The sequence below is a fragment of the Ascaphus truei genome, chromosome 1 (genome assembly GCF_040206685.1).
Source record: "Ascaphus truei isolate aAscTru1 chromosome 1, aAscTru1.hap1, whole genome shotgun sequence".
In the NCBI taxonomy this organism is placed as follows: domain Eukaryota; kingdom Metazoa; phylum Chordata; class Amphibia; order Anura; family Ascaphidae; genus Ascaphus; species Ascaphus truei.
The window spans coordinates 371,056,026-371,074,558 of NC_134483.1; the positions used below are offsets into that span (position 1 = coordinate 371,056,026).

The 18,533-nt window shown below is 43.5% G+C and overlaps 1 protein-coding gene across 2 annotated transcripts in view; it reads right to left on the bottom strand.

Annotated features, from left to right (window-relative positions):
* Nucleotides 1–18,533, bottom strand: part of SNX25 (sorting nexin 25) — a 179,590-nt gene that overhangs the window by 73,856 nt on the left and 87,201 nt on the right. The window contains exons 4-5 of one of the 2 annotated variants that reach the window (XM_075610237.1): nt 9,259–9,431; nt 5,477–5,663 (exon numbers count right to left, since the gene is read on the bottom strand). The exons of the other annotated variant lie outside the window; for it this stretch is intronic. Coding sequence (XP_075466352.1) covers nt 5,477–5,663; nt 9,259–9,431 — 360 coding nt within the window. The remainder of the gene's footprint in view (nt 1–5,476; nt 5,664–9,258; nt 9,432–18,533) is intronic. 2 annotated transcript variants of the gene reach the window in all.

The window sequence follows — 18,533 nt, forward strand, 5'->3', positions numbered from 1 at the left end:
AAAGTTTGGCGACATCTTTAAATATGGGGAATGTAAATCATTGCTATAGGAACAAGCATGCTTGTTAAAATAGAAAACAAGAAAATTGGTCTTTCAAAGTTGTTGTTTTTTAAAACAGAAAATGCTAAAAGTATTTTTTCTTACTACAGAACTGATTTATTAAAAAAAAAAAACACACATGCAGGATATTGCCTGAACTGCAGCTTTAAATGAAGACTCAAATGTGACAGTAAACACAAACATTCAGGAGCGAATACAGATTTCTCAGTTTCCCCAAGGTAGTGCCAGACTGTAAAACCTCTAAAGTCAATGGGAGCTTCCAAATAGTGCCCCGATTAGAACTATCGCAGTGTAATGAATAACCCACTGAACATCTCAGGTCATACAACAATATCATGCTTTGGAGACCTCCATAGGCCGTTCGAACATGGGCGACGAGTAAATGCACCCTTCAATATTTCCAAAGCCTTATACAGTGGATGTTTTTTCTCTCCATTTTTAAAAAATATGCTTGTGTATCCAGCAGGAAACACACGTGCACAGTGGGACCTGCAACACATTGAAGTGAAAGGGTTAAGTTTACTGCAACTCCAATACACATTACGTGATGTGATGAGATGAGATTCTCACTGGCAAATATCAGCACAGATTCTCAATATACATACTGTAGAGACTCTCTGCAAATACCCTAGGGCTAGGCCACCCTGTAGAGTTTGCATCAATTGACAAGGACTATCAAAGTTGGTCCAGTTAAAGCAAAATGCTAATTAGTTGCTGTAGTTACTGGTGGTATCCCAATTGAATCTCTTTACTATCAGAGGTGCCTGTAAAACAATGCGGTTCTGGTGGTGAAGTAGTTAACTGGTCTTAATACTTCAAGAATATTTTTATTTTTTTTTAAATTAAAAAAAAAAAAAAAAAAAAAGAAGAGTCTTGACACTAGCATACCCCAAAATAAATACATACAATCAGTGCTAGACAGTCTTTGCAGCTACGAGCAGAACAGACCCTGGGGAAATAAACAACCTTTTCTCTTGCAGGAATTCCAGAGCTTCCTAAATGTAAATACAGACATTCTGACTGCCTTCTTCCTCCTAACGTGTCCTCTGAGCCCAACCTCACCACAGCTCTGTAACCTGCAGCACTTTAATGAGTCCTCTGATGTGAGCAGACACGCATCTTTTTTCTTTCTATGAACCATTTTCTCCCCAGCCTTAGCAACAGAAGGTCAAAACGTCTTCATACTACAGCAAAACAATGGATCCCAAAACACTTACAGTATTGTGGATTGTGATTGTTTTGTGCGTCCTTGTTGCCGTTATTGCAATGCAATTCTTCATAAATCCTCAAACAAACTTATTTGGGTCACTTTTATAAACATTTTACAAAAAAGTTGTTCAATTTTAAGTTCAGATACAGCTTTTCTCTCTGAAGATCCAGCATTTCTGTATTATTTCATGTACCTCACAAATCATTTTGAGAAAGGCCAATGTATGAGTCTAAACATTGACCTAATAAATTCAACTTTTGTGCAGTGAGGAGTGCCTATCCTCTTTGTTATGTACACATACACACACACACACACACAAACACACACCTATATACAAATAATAGTGAGAAGGGGGAAGGGGGAAGGGAAAGTGGAAGGGCGTTAAAAGATAATAGAGACAGTGAATATACAATGTATCCAGTGATCTAATTAAGGGATAATAAACATAACTTAAAAAAAAGTGATACCAAGTGTGACTTCACAAATCCAAAGTGATAATTAGCGCATATGAAGAGCTAACAAAAGGTCACTCAATCAGTATATATCTAATCAAGTGAAATCTCTATTCCAGCAAACTGCTCTATAGTATAACGTCCTCAGCTGTCTTTATGTCCATAAGAATATGAATCAGCAGTATTATGCTGATAAGTTGAGGATAAAGACAGGAACTCCCTATTCTGGGGATCCATATCCTGCAGCTGCTCCTCCTGGTAAGATGCTTTCAATCTCACCCTATCAAAATATTTGAAGAAGTGGTGAGAAGATAAAAAAGTGCAAGAGAAACGCCAATAGTATAATTCAGTGTTGAAAAATAGATTGTTCAGCTTCCATAATAAATATCACACATATATTTGCTAAAAAATAAATAAAAATCAGCCTGTAGACAAACAAGTCCCTCCATTCTATGGCTCCGTTACACAATGTCGCTCCGGTGTCCGGGCCTGCTAGTAGAAATCTCAGACGACCTCAGAAAAGTAGTTATTGATGCTCATCAGTCTAGAAAGGGTTACAAAACAATTTCTAAGGATTTGGGGCTCCACCAATCCACGGTCAGATAGATAGTCTACAAATGGAGAAAGTTCAAGATCACGGTCACTCTACCTAGGAGCGATCGTCCTACCAAAATCTGTCCAAGAACAAACCGGAAATTCATCCAGGAAATTACAAAGTACCCCAGAGTAACATCCAAGGATGTGCAGGGCACTCTCGCCTTGGCTAATGTAAGTGTTCATGACTCCACTATCAGAAAAAGATTGAACAAGAATGGTGCTCATGCAAGGATAGCCAGGAGGAAACCACTGGTTTCTAAAAAGAACATTACAACTTGTCTGAAGTTTGTCAAAGAGCACATAGATATTTCACAAGTCTTCTGGAACAATGATCTGTGACAGACGAGTCAAATGTAGAACTTTTTGGTATCAATGAGAAATGTTCTTTTTGGCGAAAACCAAACACTGCGTTCAAACAGAAGAACCTCATCCCAACCGCCAAGCATGGTGGTGGGAGTGTGATGGTTTGGGGCTGCTTTACTGCCTCAAGACCTGGACGGCTTGCCAACCTGGACGGCTTGTCATCCTTGACACAACCCTGAATTCTGTATTATATCAGAAGATTATAGAGGAGAATATCAAGCCATCCATCCATCTGTGAGCTGAAGCGAAAGTGGGTCACGCAGCAAGACAATGATTCTAAACATACATGCAGATCTACAAAAGAATGGCTGCAGAAGATAAAATTCCGTGTTTTAGAATGATCTAGGCAAAGTCTGGACCTAAACCCCATCAAAATGTTGTGGCAGGTCCTGAAGTGAGCTGTTCATGCAAGGAAGCCCTCAAATGTCACTGAGTTGAAGCAGTTCTGTAAGGAGGAATAGGCCAAGATTCCTCAAAACCGATGTGAGAGACTGACCAGCAGTTACAGGAAATGCTTAGTTGAAGTCATTGCTGCTCAAGGGAGTACCTCCAGGTACTGAATCAAAAGGTTCACATACATGAATGTTGAATCATTTGTGCATAAAGAAACGCTGTAATTTGTTTGCTCAGGTTATCTTGATCTACATTCAATGTGTTGGAAAAAAATACCATAATATATGAATCGCCGCTTAAACATTTTGTAAAGTTTCTATTCATCAAATCATTTGTTTTTTTTGTGAAAATGTAAGGGTTTAGATGAAGATCTAATAACATTTTTGGTATGAAATATGTTAAAATCTGACACGGTTCACTACATTTTTCATGCAACTGTATGTAAGCCGAACGATCTATTTTTTTCTAACAGCGCTTTTTTCACTTGCGCTTTTTTGTTTTCTCTCCCCTTTTCGAATAATATCTGTCTTGCTTATTTTAGTCTGTTTATTATTTACAAACGTTTTTAATACATTATAGTGTGCCTTGTAATGACTTTCTGTTCCCCATAACAATGTAAAACTTTCAGCAATAGGCGCATAACTTCAGTACATAAAGAGAAAAGCATAAAAGCTAACGACGGTCATATAAATGTAACTGAAATGTGAAGTAGATCACGGATTTAAAAGGAAATATTCACATTTTCAGTACCACTTACATTTTACACTAAGCAATGCATTGTAAGATGCAACACATGCGTGAAGTTTAATAGTACAATTTGTCTTAATTGGAAGTTTGTTATAACTTGTAACAAATCCTGAAGAAGGGATTGTCACGTTAGACCAGGTCCTTTAACACATTTATATTTCAGGGATCATTCAATAGGCAAAACAAGGTAGTGAAATAAAATGGGGTTTATTTGGATAAAACCTTGAAAATACAGAAATATACACACTTACTGGGGTTTGGGGGTTGAGATCTAGCATTTCCTAGGTGCAGAGCACCCCGCATGCAAGGGCTTACCTTGATCGGAACCTTGTTTCGGACGTCCTGGACCGAGATTCAGCAGAAACTCCTGACCGGGACCTAGTCCCGATAGTCCTGGAACTGTTTTCGTCAGGAACTCCTGACCGTGACCGCTACGTTCTCATATGAGAACTTGGTCCTCGCGTCTGACTTAGTCTCTGCAGGGCAGACTTTCCTAGCTTCAAAACGAAGCCGGTTGCTCTGCTATTTGGGACAGAGCAACTTTGAAAAGCCCGCCTTGGCTTCATCGATTCAAGCCACAAAATAGTCTGGTTCTCCGACTGGGGCTTCTCCTTACATACCCGCCACTGAGCTATGTTCAGTATGGAGGAAGGAGGAGCGATCAGAGTGTGGGAATTCCTCCCCGCCAGCCAATAGAAACAGGGGCTCGTCTCTGGGTTGACATCAGAGGAGGCGGCGTGCCAAGCCGGCTCGAAATGCTGGGTGAGCGGGAAATATGATTTAGCCAATGGGAGAAGCGCCTACGAGCTGTATCTCCCCCAGCTAACTCATTGCCACCCGCTGGGCAGGTACAAAAGGCACAGGGTTTGTTCTCCGGACTTGGAAATTCACCCTTCCTCGCCCACTAAACTGTTTTCTCACCTCTGGACATCCTTTCCTCTTTGAACTACGAACTCTAGAGAGACATGCCGGCGTCTATGCTGATGCTCTGGCTGACCGTATAGAGCCTTATACTGTAGTAAACGTCTAAAACATTATAAAGAATACTTTAATAAAGTTTACGCATTGGGGAACCTTATATTTATAAGGGAACTGGATTTGGGATCCAGGAGTCTGGGGGGGACAGTTGCCCCGGTGTAATTCCCCCTGCGTACCGGCAAATCATGCCTAATCGCCAGGGAGAATTAAAGGACTACCAATAACTTCGGCCCCCGACTTCCTGCAAACAAAATAATTGCATTTCTACCCAAATATCCCCCCTAAAACTGACACACAAGAAACCTCACAGTTCTAGGGCCAAGGGAACATGAAAACAGAAAAAAGCAGGGGTCACTTTATTTTCCACATGTATTATCCCTGGTCCCTGTCTTATGGTGTTTATGTAAATACAAGGGACCCCACGGTTTCAGGGGTAACCAGAGGGCTTAACCGTTATTATGTAGCCTGGTTACCCGTCACAGGGATGCAACTAAATCCTTTTCCTAAAACATCGGTGAGCCATAAAAGTTATACTTTTATTATAAAAGACATTGCTTGTTCTGACAAACACTGTGTCAACACCAAATAAAACTCCAAACTACAATGTGCCCTTGGGTATATGGCTTATCACAGTTTTCCTTTTCCCAGCACCTAATCATAAGAGAATGTCCGGTACCTTAGCTGTTTCAGGAACTCAATGTCAGAGCTGCTAGTGATGAGTTTGATGAACTCCTCATAAGAAGGAGCGTATGTGTAGGTCTTCTTGTGACGCTCATTCACCTGTTCTCTGTACTCCAGCTGACTGAGCAACATCTGATTAATATAATCCGGATCACTCAGCAGCTCCACCAAGGGCTTCAGCACTGAGGAAACAAAACAAGGGCACACGAAAATGAAGCTCACTGGAGAGATGGACGAATATTCAATGTCCTGCAATACCACAAGAGTTTTGTTCAGTTCTCCGATAGTGAAGGAATTAATGGAAATGTCGATGTATAACATTGCAATGCAGTATAGATCTGCACACACAGATTGACTAGATGTATTGAAGAAAGGCATTATATGGATGCATTACATTTTTACAATTTCTGACAAATTTGCTCGTGGTACTTCAAAGGAAAAATGCTGTGCAGAAAAGATTTTTTTTTTTGTGTGGTCCACATTTAACATGGCTTCCTGCATCCTTCTCTGCGCCATTAAACACACATGTAGAATGTCTGGGCAATTGTGAAAATGATCTGTCAAGAAACATGAAAGAAGAGAGAGGCAGAACTGAGCCCAGCCTCTGAGATACCTATGGAAATCAATCATGGGGAGCAGCATTTGTGAGCACTAAATCCACGCTTTTCTCTCAGTTTAACAATGGAATATTACGCCACAAAAAGACAATTGAGATAAAATCTTAACCTCTACCTAATGTAAAATTGTATTTTTCAGAGAGAAACAAATCTCCACCATTACACTTGACTAAAATCCACAATATTAAGAGAAACGTCCTGTGTGACCAATTAGATTAAAAAAAATAAAAATAATGATTGACCCGCAATTAATCTCTCCCTAAATTTAAATCTTATTCAATATCCAGCCTTTTACTGACAGTGGCATTATTGAAGCTGAAATGTCTCTAACACATGGATTGTTTGTACTAAATTGGTGGCTTGAAGAAGGGTTTTGTATAATAAAAAAAAAATGAATACAAAAAAGTGAGCAATATTTAAGACTGTCAGTGAAGGGCATAATTGTGAGAGAATGTAAGAGCTCCTCTGTTACCTCGATAGACGAGGAGCAGTGTAAAAAAGAACTGGACTTAGGTCCCATGGAAAAACATAGGTCTAGTATTAAAAAGCAAAAACAGTTAGCAAAGCTTCATAAAATATGGCAAACTTTTCTATGTCATTGTGATGATAATATCATGAGATATTAAATATTTTAATCAATCTGGTACTTCAGGGGTTAAGGTGGTAACAGTTTGACTTAAAAAATACAAATAAATGTTTTATGGCCTGTTAAAACATTGACCAGGCAAAGTTTGTAGGACGGATAGAATCTGGTGATCAGGGCATCGGTTTTGCCAGAGTTGGGATTAAATTACGGCTCTTCTGACACTCAAGTAAACAGGACACTTTTAGAGGTACTTTCAAAGCATTCCTGAAAGGGTTCTAGAGTGCCAAGGGGTGTGACTAACACTGCCCGATAGATATTTGTAAATGTTGCAATTAAAACAAAACAAATGATGGGAACCCTTTCATGTTCAGGAGGTGGCAAGGGACAGATATCCGTTTGTCGCTCAAACATAGGGGGCAAGTCAGTCAAAATTAGTCTTGTTACATTCGTCCAACGTGCCTGAACCTATTGATATGACCCATGGTGTGTCTACGTATTATGGCCACAAAGTTATGAGGTCTTTTATATATGGAGTCAGACTTCTAAACATCAGAAGACAGTTTTTTTCCCCCAATTTGTAAATGTCACCTAAGTAGCTGATTTACGACAGGGGTGGGCTCATGTTGCTTCAATGGCATAAGAATGGTACCATATTATTCCCGGGACAAATTTTGCATGAGACAAACGAGGCCGACCGCACCTGAGCAAGCCGGCCGCGTCTGCGTGATCGGCACTTACCGGTCACGCCTGCGTGGGCGCTTTCTGGGGGTGCGCAAACTGGGGGCTGCAACGTTTTCTGGGGGGTGCGGTGCTTACAGAGGTCCCGCGTTCTTCCCCACAACATGTAAATGAAATGCAGGGGAAGCACGCGAGGCGTCTGTATGCTTCACTTACCTTGTCTTCGGCGGTTTCTGGCAACATGTCGCCATGGGTCACGACGCCGCTTTGACATCACATGACATCGTGACGTCAGATGACGCCAGACAAAAGGCCACAAATGTATCCAGTAACCATGTTCTAAAGTAATAACTACTGTAGTCCATGACTGCTGTTGGACCTGGTTATATTTGCTTTACATATTTACGGATCGTGATGCTGGGTGGGGGACTAAAATGTTCTAATACCTAAATATGAAATATTGAACTGTACCACTTCTGAAATTATACATATAAAACGTACTGGACACCCAACAAGCTCCTATTGAACCCCCAAAATAACCACAACATATATATAAGCATATGAGTGTCACAGAGGAGTGTATACATATACAAAGGAGCATTTCCTTTACAAAAAAATAATAATAATATATATATATATACACATACAACAAAAGACAGGGGTGCCCAATGCTACATTCAATTGACAAAACATAAAGTAATAAGTATAAAGTTTGAATATATATATATAGCATACGTTACCATGAAGCGGCAAAGAGGCGACAGCACTCAGACAGTAACAAAGCAGAATTATGTATTGAACATATAGCACATATCTCCATGTGCCCCCTCAGGGGGATCGAAACATTGGAGATATGTGCTATACATTCAATACATAATTCTGATTTGTTACTGTCTGAGTGCTGTCGCCTCTTTGCTGCTTCATGGTAACGTATGCTTTTTATTATTTCTATGGGACATGCACCAGCCCACTATTGATTTACTACAGGAGTGCCAGTGACCTATCAAAATATATATATATATATATAAAAGAAAGAAGCGCCAGTTCCGTACAATGAATAATATGAACTGGAATTTATTAATAACCAGAATAGTCTCAAGGACAATGCAAAACTGGTGTGTTTAAAAAGCAATAATGACAAAAAATAAAATGAAATGGTTAGCAGCAATATGCAAGTGACACATATGAGGAACGTGTCAGCGAGGAGGCAATTGATGGTAAGGAGGAGGTAACCACTGGAGCATATAAGAGTAATTGTAGTCTGTGTATTAGCTTACAGCTAGAGAACAATAGTCACCAATTAGGGAATGACCCTTCTCAGAAGTAAATAGGTGTATTGTAGACAGACCTGATGGTGCACGGAGTAAATCCTCTCAACGTGCAGTCTGATTCCGCTGTAAAACACACACACACACACACACACACACACACACACACACACACACACACACACACACACACCACTAGGTGGGAAGCAGGGAATCTCCGGAGCTGGACTGCATTACTTTCAGCACTGGGGACCCCATGTTTCCTGAGATACTTACCTCCGTAGGTGCTGCCGGCATGTCATGCATGTTTAAAGGTCCTGCGTCTGGCAGGCCAATAGGAAGCTGTGACGTCTGGCTGTGTAATGCGGGACCTTTACATCAGCACATTGCTCGCCCAGCCGGGGCCTTTCACGGCATGGCCTACGGAGGAAAGAATCTCAGGAAGCAGGGGGCTCCCGGACTTGAAATTAACACAGTTCAGTCCAGAAGACTGTGCATCCGTTGAGCCACCTGTGCTGAAGCAGGGGTGTCCTTAAAACCTGACCTGTTGGTGGCCCTTGAGGACTGGAGTTGGCCACCCCTGATCTGGAATCTGGATCTAGGAGTTGTCTCCCTCTCGGAAACGCACCTTTAGTTGCGAGTATTTCTGAGAGAACGATGCGCAAGCTGCGAGACTGCGCGTCCCGCGTGGGCAGCAGGCAGAGCACCAACACCTGAGCACAGGTCTGCAGGTATCTGACCTCCTCCTCTGTGGTTTTTAAGCAGGGGTGAAGGGCAAAGGGTCTCGGCTGTTCATCCTGTCTGAAAGAAAATAAATAGAACAAAGAGAAGACGGAAACTGAAGTTAAAGCGAAAAAACAAATGCATTACAATGGATCAGATGTCCTATAGGGGACAAAAGAGGTCTTGTCCATATATTCAGGGCCGGGTGTGCGTTTTGCGACGTTCGGTGCAGTGTGGTTACCTTTTCCGAAGCAGAATCTCCTCCTCCTACGTGGCGTTGTCATGGCGACGCGGCGTCACGCCAATGCAGGAGGAGATGCCGGCTCAGGAGAGAAGGTAAGAGGCACTTACACAGGCCCTGAGCTCACCTCCGGCAATCAGTTTAAATGTTGTGGGGAAGAGCCCGGGGCAAGGTGCAGTGGCACTTACAGTGTACTCGGTGCTTTACAAAATATACAATACAGTACAGGGAATTATAATACAATAAGTGCAACAAACAAAGTCAGACAATAGGAAAGGAAATCCCTGCCCCGGCTTACAATCGGAGCGATATGATGGGAGACTTACACAGACAGCAGGTGAGGGGAAAAGTGCAGTAAATAGCAGTGCTTGGCCACAATATTTGGTAGGAGTGAGTGACTGTGGGTGTGGGACAGTAACCACGAATTCAGGCTATGAAAATGTTTCATTCAGAAGCGGTGATTAGGTATGAGTTAAAGGTGAGGAGAGAAGCTGCTTGGCATGAACAGAGCGTTGGGGAGTTCCACAGGTAATGTGCACTGAGGGGGAAAGGTTAAAGGCAAGAGAGTCAAAGGTGAAAGGGGGCAAAAGGAAACGGTTATGGGTAGCGCGCAGGAGACGGGCAGGGGCCATAACGAGAGATTAAAGCTGATGTGTAGGGAGGGGCTGATGAGGGTAGAACCTTAAAAGGTAAGAATAACGTTGTAGGTGGTGGGGCCCTTGACGGGAAGCCAGGAGAGGGATTTAGGGAAGAGATGACTTGGAACTGTTCTGGAAAAAAAGTGCAATCATTTTTGCTGTAGAGTTTTGGATAGATTGCAAAGGAGAAAGTTGTGAGACAGGGAGAACTGTTGGCAGTATTTTACAATAATCCAGACGGGAGGGGATAAGGGCGGACCGTGGCAATATTGTGGATAAATATACAGGTTTTATCCAGAGCATAAATGTGAATGTAGAAGGAAAGGAAGGAGTCAAATGTCCCACCTAAAGCATCATGCTTTGGTGACAATATACATGGTGGGTCCATTGTCTGTAATGGAAAAAGGGAATATTGGACTAGATTTAGGAGAAAATAGGAGCAACATTTTAGGCATTATTTTTGGGTTATATCCACGAGGATATAGAAGTCAGAGACTTAAGACTAGATTGCAGGTGTGAGGTACGCGGGGATAGACATATCTGTGTATCATCTGCGTAGAGTTAATACTTAAAAGCCAAAGGAGTTGATTAGGTCATGAAGTGCGCAGGAGTACAGAGAAAATGAGAGGCCCGAGGACTGACACCTGGAGTCCACCAACAGACAGATCAACACGGAACGTAGACTTGTGAGCAAGACACGGAAAAGGAGCAGTGGCAGATGTCTGGGAATCTGGAAAGAGTCTACATTTTATTTTTACAGATAACAAGTGTAGAATCTGAAGTAGAAGAAGACCGTGGTCAACAGTGTGACAAGTGTGTACTTCAAGTGTGGCTTCTTACTGCGTGATGCACCACAAAAAGGACATGCGTGAAGACAATGAAAATACTATACTATGCTTCTACATATACACACTATTTTACTTGAATATCCTTTGCAATGCATTGCGGGCCTCTCTCTAAGCAGCCTACAGATTTATTGACTATTGTGACACTGAACATGCTTTGCTATTTCTTGGAACATATCGACCGCCTAATAAATCAGAGCAAAAAATAAACAAACATCTCAGAATATCTTCAGAACTGTTCCTTAGTCAGTTTTGCGTCAATCAGAATTCTTCATTCAGCGTAGCACACGCCCCATCCCATGTCACCCCCATCCCCCCCTCCCCATGTCACCCCCATCCCTCCCTTCCCATGTCACCCCCATCCCCTCTCCCCATGTCACCCCATCCCCCCTCCCCATGTTATCCCCATCCCCCCTCCCCATGTGTCACCCCCATCCCCCCTCCCCATGTTTCACCCCCATCCCCCCTCCCCATGTGTCACCCCCATCCCCCCTCCCCATGTGTCACCCCCATCCCCCCTCCCCATGTGTCACCCCCACCCCCCCTCCCCATGTGTCACCCCCACCCCCCCTCCCCATGTGTCACCCCCACCCCCCCTCCCCATGTGTCACCCCCTCTTTACCCCCCCCCCCATTCCCACTTGTATTTGGTGTCATGTTATACACTGTCAGTGTATGATGCCGTCAGGTTATGTCCTGTATCAGTGTAAAGTGCCTCTTGCTACACACTGTCAGTCAAACGATACTACACACTGACGCAAACTCATGGCACTATATACGGACACGGTCAGGCTATGCTCTGCGCCAATGTATACAGGTATTAAGCAGAAATGTTTCCTTATTGTGGCCCCTTGACAATGAGACAACGGTTGAGACATTGCAGCTCCCAGTCAGGTTGGATATACCCCCGTCATACAGTACATACTATTCATGCACGCACAAACTGTTTCCACCTGCATCTTAATCTCAAACACACATACAAATCTGCATGTTTTATTATCATCAACTACTATTACCCCTTCCTCTGCAAAGGAAGACATTTTTATTTTCCAAAGGCAACCAAGTGAAATGATTTCTTTAAAGGAGCCGTTCAGAACAGCACCATGATGTGCACTGCAGCTGCAATACACCTAAAGCACAAACCTGTGTAAAACATTGTCTACCTGTGTTAATAGCTTCTCAAATGTACTGCAGGCCTTTGCAGCCTTGCTACAAACGCCCAATATCATAAAACATACACATACAGCTTTTGCTAGGCACATAATAAAGACCAGTTGCATGTCTTGTTCCTTTCTTGCCAGTATGTGAGAACAGAGACGAGACCCCGTGTCTGACTTTTGCACTCATTGGATGAAGCGTAAAACCTTGAGCCAATTAGCAGCTGCCAACCGATGACACACTTCCTGTAATTTAAACTATATATATAGCCTGAATGCGACAATACGCATGTCATTTCTCACCTACTATGAAATGTTATTCAGAATGGTCTGTGGTGCTTGAGATGTGCACAATGAAGGATGTCATTTTACATCCTCTAGCTGGGTGGGAGCAGCCATCTCAACGTCTCGGCTTTTCCTCAGAATGTGTGCAGATTTTTATTTTTGTCTGTCACGATTTACAGATTTTCACATCACAATGACAGACTGAATAAACATTGCATAAACAAACAGTGAATAAACATATAGAACTGGGAAAAAAACCTCACATCGCTAAACTGCTGATTTCCCCCCACAAAACAAACCTGTGGATTTCTTTTTTTGCAGCTCAAGAAAAATCCCTCCGTGTGGTAATGTTCTGTACAGAATTCCGAGGCTTTTATTTACCAGATTAAGAATAATCCCCCCGTTTACCTCTTAATATTAATATGATGCAGGTTTTCTTTTGATCTCAGAGAATGACCAAAATCCACCATTCAAACTTCTACCAAAGTCAATAAAAACGTCTTCCGACATTTTTACGGAGAGTCCGCACTTTGCTAGAATTCTGCAGGCAGAATATTTTTCCACATAGCTTTACAAGTATACCAATTGCACTACATAGCAAATAAACTCCATTCTACTGCAAAAAAATAAAGAGTGGCGTACATGCATAGTACCCATACTTTTCATTTACAAGACAAAAGAAAAACATTTGCATGAAAATGTCGGGAAAGCGTAAAAAATATATAAAATGAACCCTTTTAAGATGAGGTCCTTAAAGCTTATACCCGTCACTGAGCAGAATCAACCACTTATAAATGGCACTTCCACCAATGAACTAAGAAAAGCCAACCTGAAGAAGGTTAACCCTGATTGAGTTTGATAATCAAAGATCAATAGCAAAGTGAAAGCAGCAATTTCTCTAAATCCGAGATGGCTTTCAGTAAATTAAATCAATAACAAGTCCAGTTAAGACTTGATTAGAGACAAGCTCTTACTTCAACATACAGCTCTACTCTCCTGGTTCCAATGTTTCATCATCAGATGACGGCAATCAAGCTTTTGGAACGTTTTGGACTGTGCTGTGAAGAGCACCATTTTAACTGTCCAGACCCTCTGCATTTCCAACGCTTATAACTCTACAGCAGTGGAAAGGGCAAGAAGGGAACTCTGAAAAACACCCCCAAAACAACTTATTTTAAATCAAAATAAAAACAACAACTGGAAGCAATCTGCTCCCCCCCCCCCCCCCATCCCTCCAGTCAGCAGTCAATGCACACAGCCACACAGCCACACACACAATAAACTTAGAAATCGCCCGATCCACCCGCTTGCAAAATTAGGCTAAGTCCATGCTGCTAAACATTGCCTTAAGGCATTTATCACGCCGATAGAGCGCGCGGGCAAAACAGCAGGAGGGGGGTGGGGGGGAGGGGGCGCGCGGGCAGGTCACGTGAGCGGTTCGCCCAATTAGGGCAAACCAGCTTTGTGACGTAACTGTTACGCCCCTAGACACGCCCCCCGGCGGCATGGACGCGCACGCCTCCGCGCGGGCGAAGGCAGTATGGACCTGCCCTTATGCAGGACTGCCTGCGCTCATGCTTGGAGAGTTGGTGACGTCGCCGCTCTCAAGCATGAGCGCGCTCAGCGGTAGCGTGGCCGCAGCCTAACTCTGGTTAATAGTCAAGTGAAAGAAGCAATTTCTCCAAGTCTGAGATAGTTTTTGGAAAATCAAATCAATAATGGCCTTAACAATGGATTACAGAGAAAGACTTCTGCAGTTACATCGGTTAACAAAATGCACTCTACAACTTAAATCACCAATCCCCTCCGAAGTCGGTGTGAGTTTAACGATGTCGTCAGTATTTCCCTCCCTGAGCATATACCATGCTCTTCATCATTTTAAACATAAATAAATAAAATAGAGACATCTCATTAAATAAAAATAGAAAAATGTAAAAACGGTGCTCAGTGCGGATTGCTGCTGTGATATTTTAAAGGTACTCGGAGAGGCGTTAATTACAGTGTGCTTTCGCTGATCCATTACTATCGCATCCGGTTTGCTGTAAGATCCGTTGTTTGGAGAGACAGTTTCACTCTGGTAACCACAACAAAAATGTATTCAAACAACTGCTATAGTCCTAAGCCCTGGACTTTCTCCAAGTTCATGCATGACCCAAACATAGTATGGGGAGTGAAGGGGAAAGAGAAGGGGAGAGCACGCCGATTGTCAAATAGTAAGACGGACCACGCAAAACACGGAGTGGCATCATACAAGAGAAGTATTGCACGTGAAGCTCACGCATGTCATTGCAAATTTTCATATCGTTGCAGAGTTATTTCCATGCAGACAAGTCAGTATTAAAAAAAGTTCAGAGGCAGATACAGTAACGGCATTGGTGCAGCGACCTTTCCTGCCACGCTATGGTCTTGCATGCAGCGCTCTGTGCTATGGGCAGCGCCTTTCCTGCCACGCTTTGGGCGGTGCTACGAATTGCTTGCAGCGCTCTGTGCTATGGGCAGCGCCTTTCCTGCAGCGCTCTGTACTACGCCTGTCCTGCAGGGAGGCACTGATTGGTTCCCCATGCTAAAATGCCTTACCTGAGCCCAAACCTGGCTATGCCCCAGCTCCAATGCATTTGGTTACCATTAAACAGGTTAATTAAAGGCACCAAACACCTACATTTATCCTAGGTGGGACTGCTTCTTCGACAAACCGACACGAGGAGAAGAAGAAACTTGTGAGGCTTTCAAATGTGTCTCTATGAAGAACTCTCCTGTCGGTCCACTAGAACAGGGGGGCGCAAACATTTTTCCCTGCACCTCCCTGCCGGCGGTCCTCTCGCCCCCGTGCCCCCCCTCACATGACCGCGACGCCGCATTGCCATGGCGACGCGTCTGAAGCCGCCGGAGCTAAGGAAAGTTAGGTTAACAGAGGCCCTGCAGCTCACCCCGGCACTTAATTTAAGTGCCTTCGGGAAGTGCGCAGGGCCTCTAAACCCGCGTCCCTTCCCCCCGCAGTCTCGCGCCACCCAGTTTGCGCACCGCTGCACTAGAAAGTAATAAAATCGACAATGTATCTACTTAGGGACTGCACTCTACCCTCTGGTGCCCACATGCTCCTGACTGTGGTCAATCTAGCCCATACCTTGTGTCTCCCTGTAGTCTGCGATATCCGCTGATCCTTTCCAGTTCATGAATTGATGCTTTGCATCGAGGCAAACAAACAGGCAGGAGAGGACACAGACCCAAACGCCTTACACCAACCTCCCCATGTGAATCAGCAATAGAGCTACAATATAGTGAACTATCCCTTTATATATATAGATTTTTAATATATTTTTTTTATTAAATCCACAAAACTACAGTGGGTCAGAGTTCCACTTTGTATAATTAATGTATTAACTCCTATTGATGTTCAGTATTTAGCAACGTTTAACACGCACACTTACTCCAAATTTTGACATTTACTAAACCTATAATTTAGGCGTTTGAATCAGGCAGAGACAGCTCAAGGCAAAGCTCCGTGCTCACTTAGTTCATATTACTACATTTATTTAGTCTAATCTACAAGGTCACCGAGTTCAGAAAATTGTTCCCTGTCCGTTTCTGTCACACGGTTTCAATGAGCAAGTAGTAAAGAGAGAGAACATACAAATAGGTGCCGTGGTTTCCAAACATCTTACTGTACATCGGGCCTCCCATTCTACTGTACAGCAAAGAGCAGGATGAACAAAGGCTTAAGATCTAAAAAAAAATTGCATTTAAAAGACTAAGAATATTTTACTTAGAATATTTTATGTGGGTTATTGATGAAGGTAAACTGCCTTCCTTCTCTTGGTCATTATCCTTCTTTTTGATGTAACCAGGTCTCCTCTGGTCCCCCAGTTCCGCTGCGTTCGCCCCCCCCTCTTACCTCCAGTGCAGGGAGGTGGGTGCTGGCGAGCAGGTCGCTGGAGACCCGCGGTGAGCGCAGCCGCAGGGTGCCGCCATGACAGAAGGCTTGCGCATGCGCAACTGAGTGCCCGGCAGCCATTAAAAGGATTGCGGCGGCCATTAAAGGAGCAGGTCCACAGGGGAACTACAAGTTCCCTAATGCCAAGGGACTACGGATCAGGTGACGCTACTCAGCCAATAGGGCGCCCAGAGTCTCCTGCAAGGAGATAGATACATTTGGTGCGCTGAGGGAAGCATGCCAGTTGGAAGCAGGACAGCGAGGGGATAGGTAAGGTCCAGGGAGAAGTGCTTCGTTGGACTAGGCCAGATTACCCCCTTCAGGTCCCAGCTTGGCCCGACCATCCATAGCTTGTGGTGCTATAGGGAAGACCCCTCAGATAGGAACGCTCCCCTTAGCCTGTTAGTGCTAGTACCTTTGTACCGGTGACAGACCCACGCGGTGTGCGTGGCCTGCATCTGGGAACAGACCAAGCCCTCATTTCAGAGACTATCTAAGGGTGGGACGCTCCAGCTGGAGGCCCCCCCTCGCGGAGGCGAAACTTTGGTGGAACAGACTAACCGATTATTTGGCCGTACTCAGTGACCCCCGTGGCTGGAGCTCCGGGCAGGTATTTTCCACAAGTGCACCAACACATCGTGGGGCAGCGATATCTCACACTTGGGGGGGGGGGGGGGGGGGGTTGCGTGGGATAGGCCTTTGTGGCCTGGTCACTGGTGCCCTTGCACCCAAGTACTGTGGAGATATTCCGTTGATCGGTATCCAATATACTGTATGTGTTATGGTTATGGTTATGTTTATAAGCATTAAATACTGTTGCATATAACCTGTGTGTAATTACTTGGCATATTGTCTTGGGAGGGGCCATCTTACTGCATAAGGATCCCTCTCAGGTGGAGGCGCTGTTAGTAAATACTGATACACACACCCCAGGCTCCCCGTGGCGAAGGATCAGGCCTCCTGTTTGCCTCGCAGGTATTAGCAGCACACGTAGTCGCCCTGACACAGGGGAAAGGGGGCTACATTCATGATTGTTCAACCTTTTCTTTTTCCATTGGCAGTATCTCCCTCCTGTTACTCTGGGTCACTTTTAAAGTCTTCTTGGTTCCCAGTGCTAGGAAACACTGCATTAGAGCCATAATCTTATCGGAATGTGAAAAGGCAGATCCCAGCAATGACGTATAGTACAGTAGAAGAAGAAAAAACTGACCGTACACCTGAAATTATAGTGTACAGAGCTTTCCAAACCTCACGTTTCTTCATTATCTATGAAGAACGGTGTTAAAAAAAAAAAAATGTTATCACCAGCTACAATTAGTTTGCATTTCCCCAGGAGCAAACCGGCAACTAACTACCACCTGCACAGGAATGATACCAAGTCAAATGAGTTCATGAGATTACCCAGCAGGAGTATATAAAGATGCTCAAGTCTTAGGACATAACCTTTTATAGTAACCTACTGAGCTTTATGTTCTAGAAGCATCTAGGAAATGGGGAATAAATTGCACTTAACAGGAAATGCCAGTAACAAAAGGCAGGAGATAAGGGAACTAAACGCTCAGATTTCAATATACATTTTTTACAAACAATAATATATACAAATTCTTATACTTAATAGTTTTAAGGCTTCAATTTTCTAGATTCTATAGGTATAGGAGGTGATAATGCCACTATAAGTCACTGCTAAGATCTCACGTACTGTACAGTAATACATTTTAGTAGTGTGGCTCACAGTAGTACAGTACAGTCTTGCACCACTTGGTTGACATGAGTAGGGGATGGACATGGCTGGTTCATGCTGGCAAACCTGGGCTGACGGAAGTTGGAGGGAATACAGGTCTTAAGCAAGCTCTGCAAACTCAGTTTTCCTCTCCTACTATACATTCTATAGTACACACACACACACACACACACACACACACACACACACACACTTTTAATCCTCTGCACATGAAGTTCTGAACCCAAAAGCTCCTTTTTTCCTACATTCATACATTTCTATTGCTGCCTCTGCCATCCAATATTCCAGAAATCTGAGCAGTCAACATAAATGAGTGATATGTCAGCGATAAAAAATAAATACA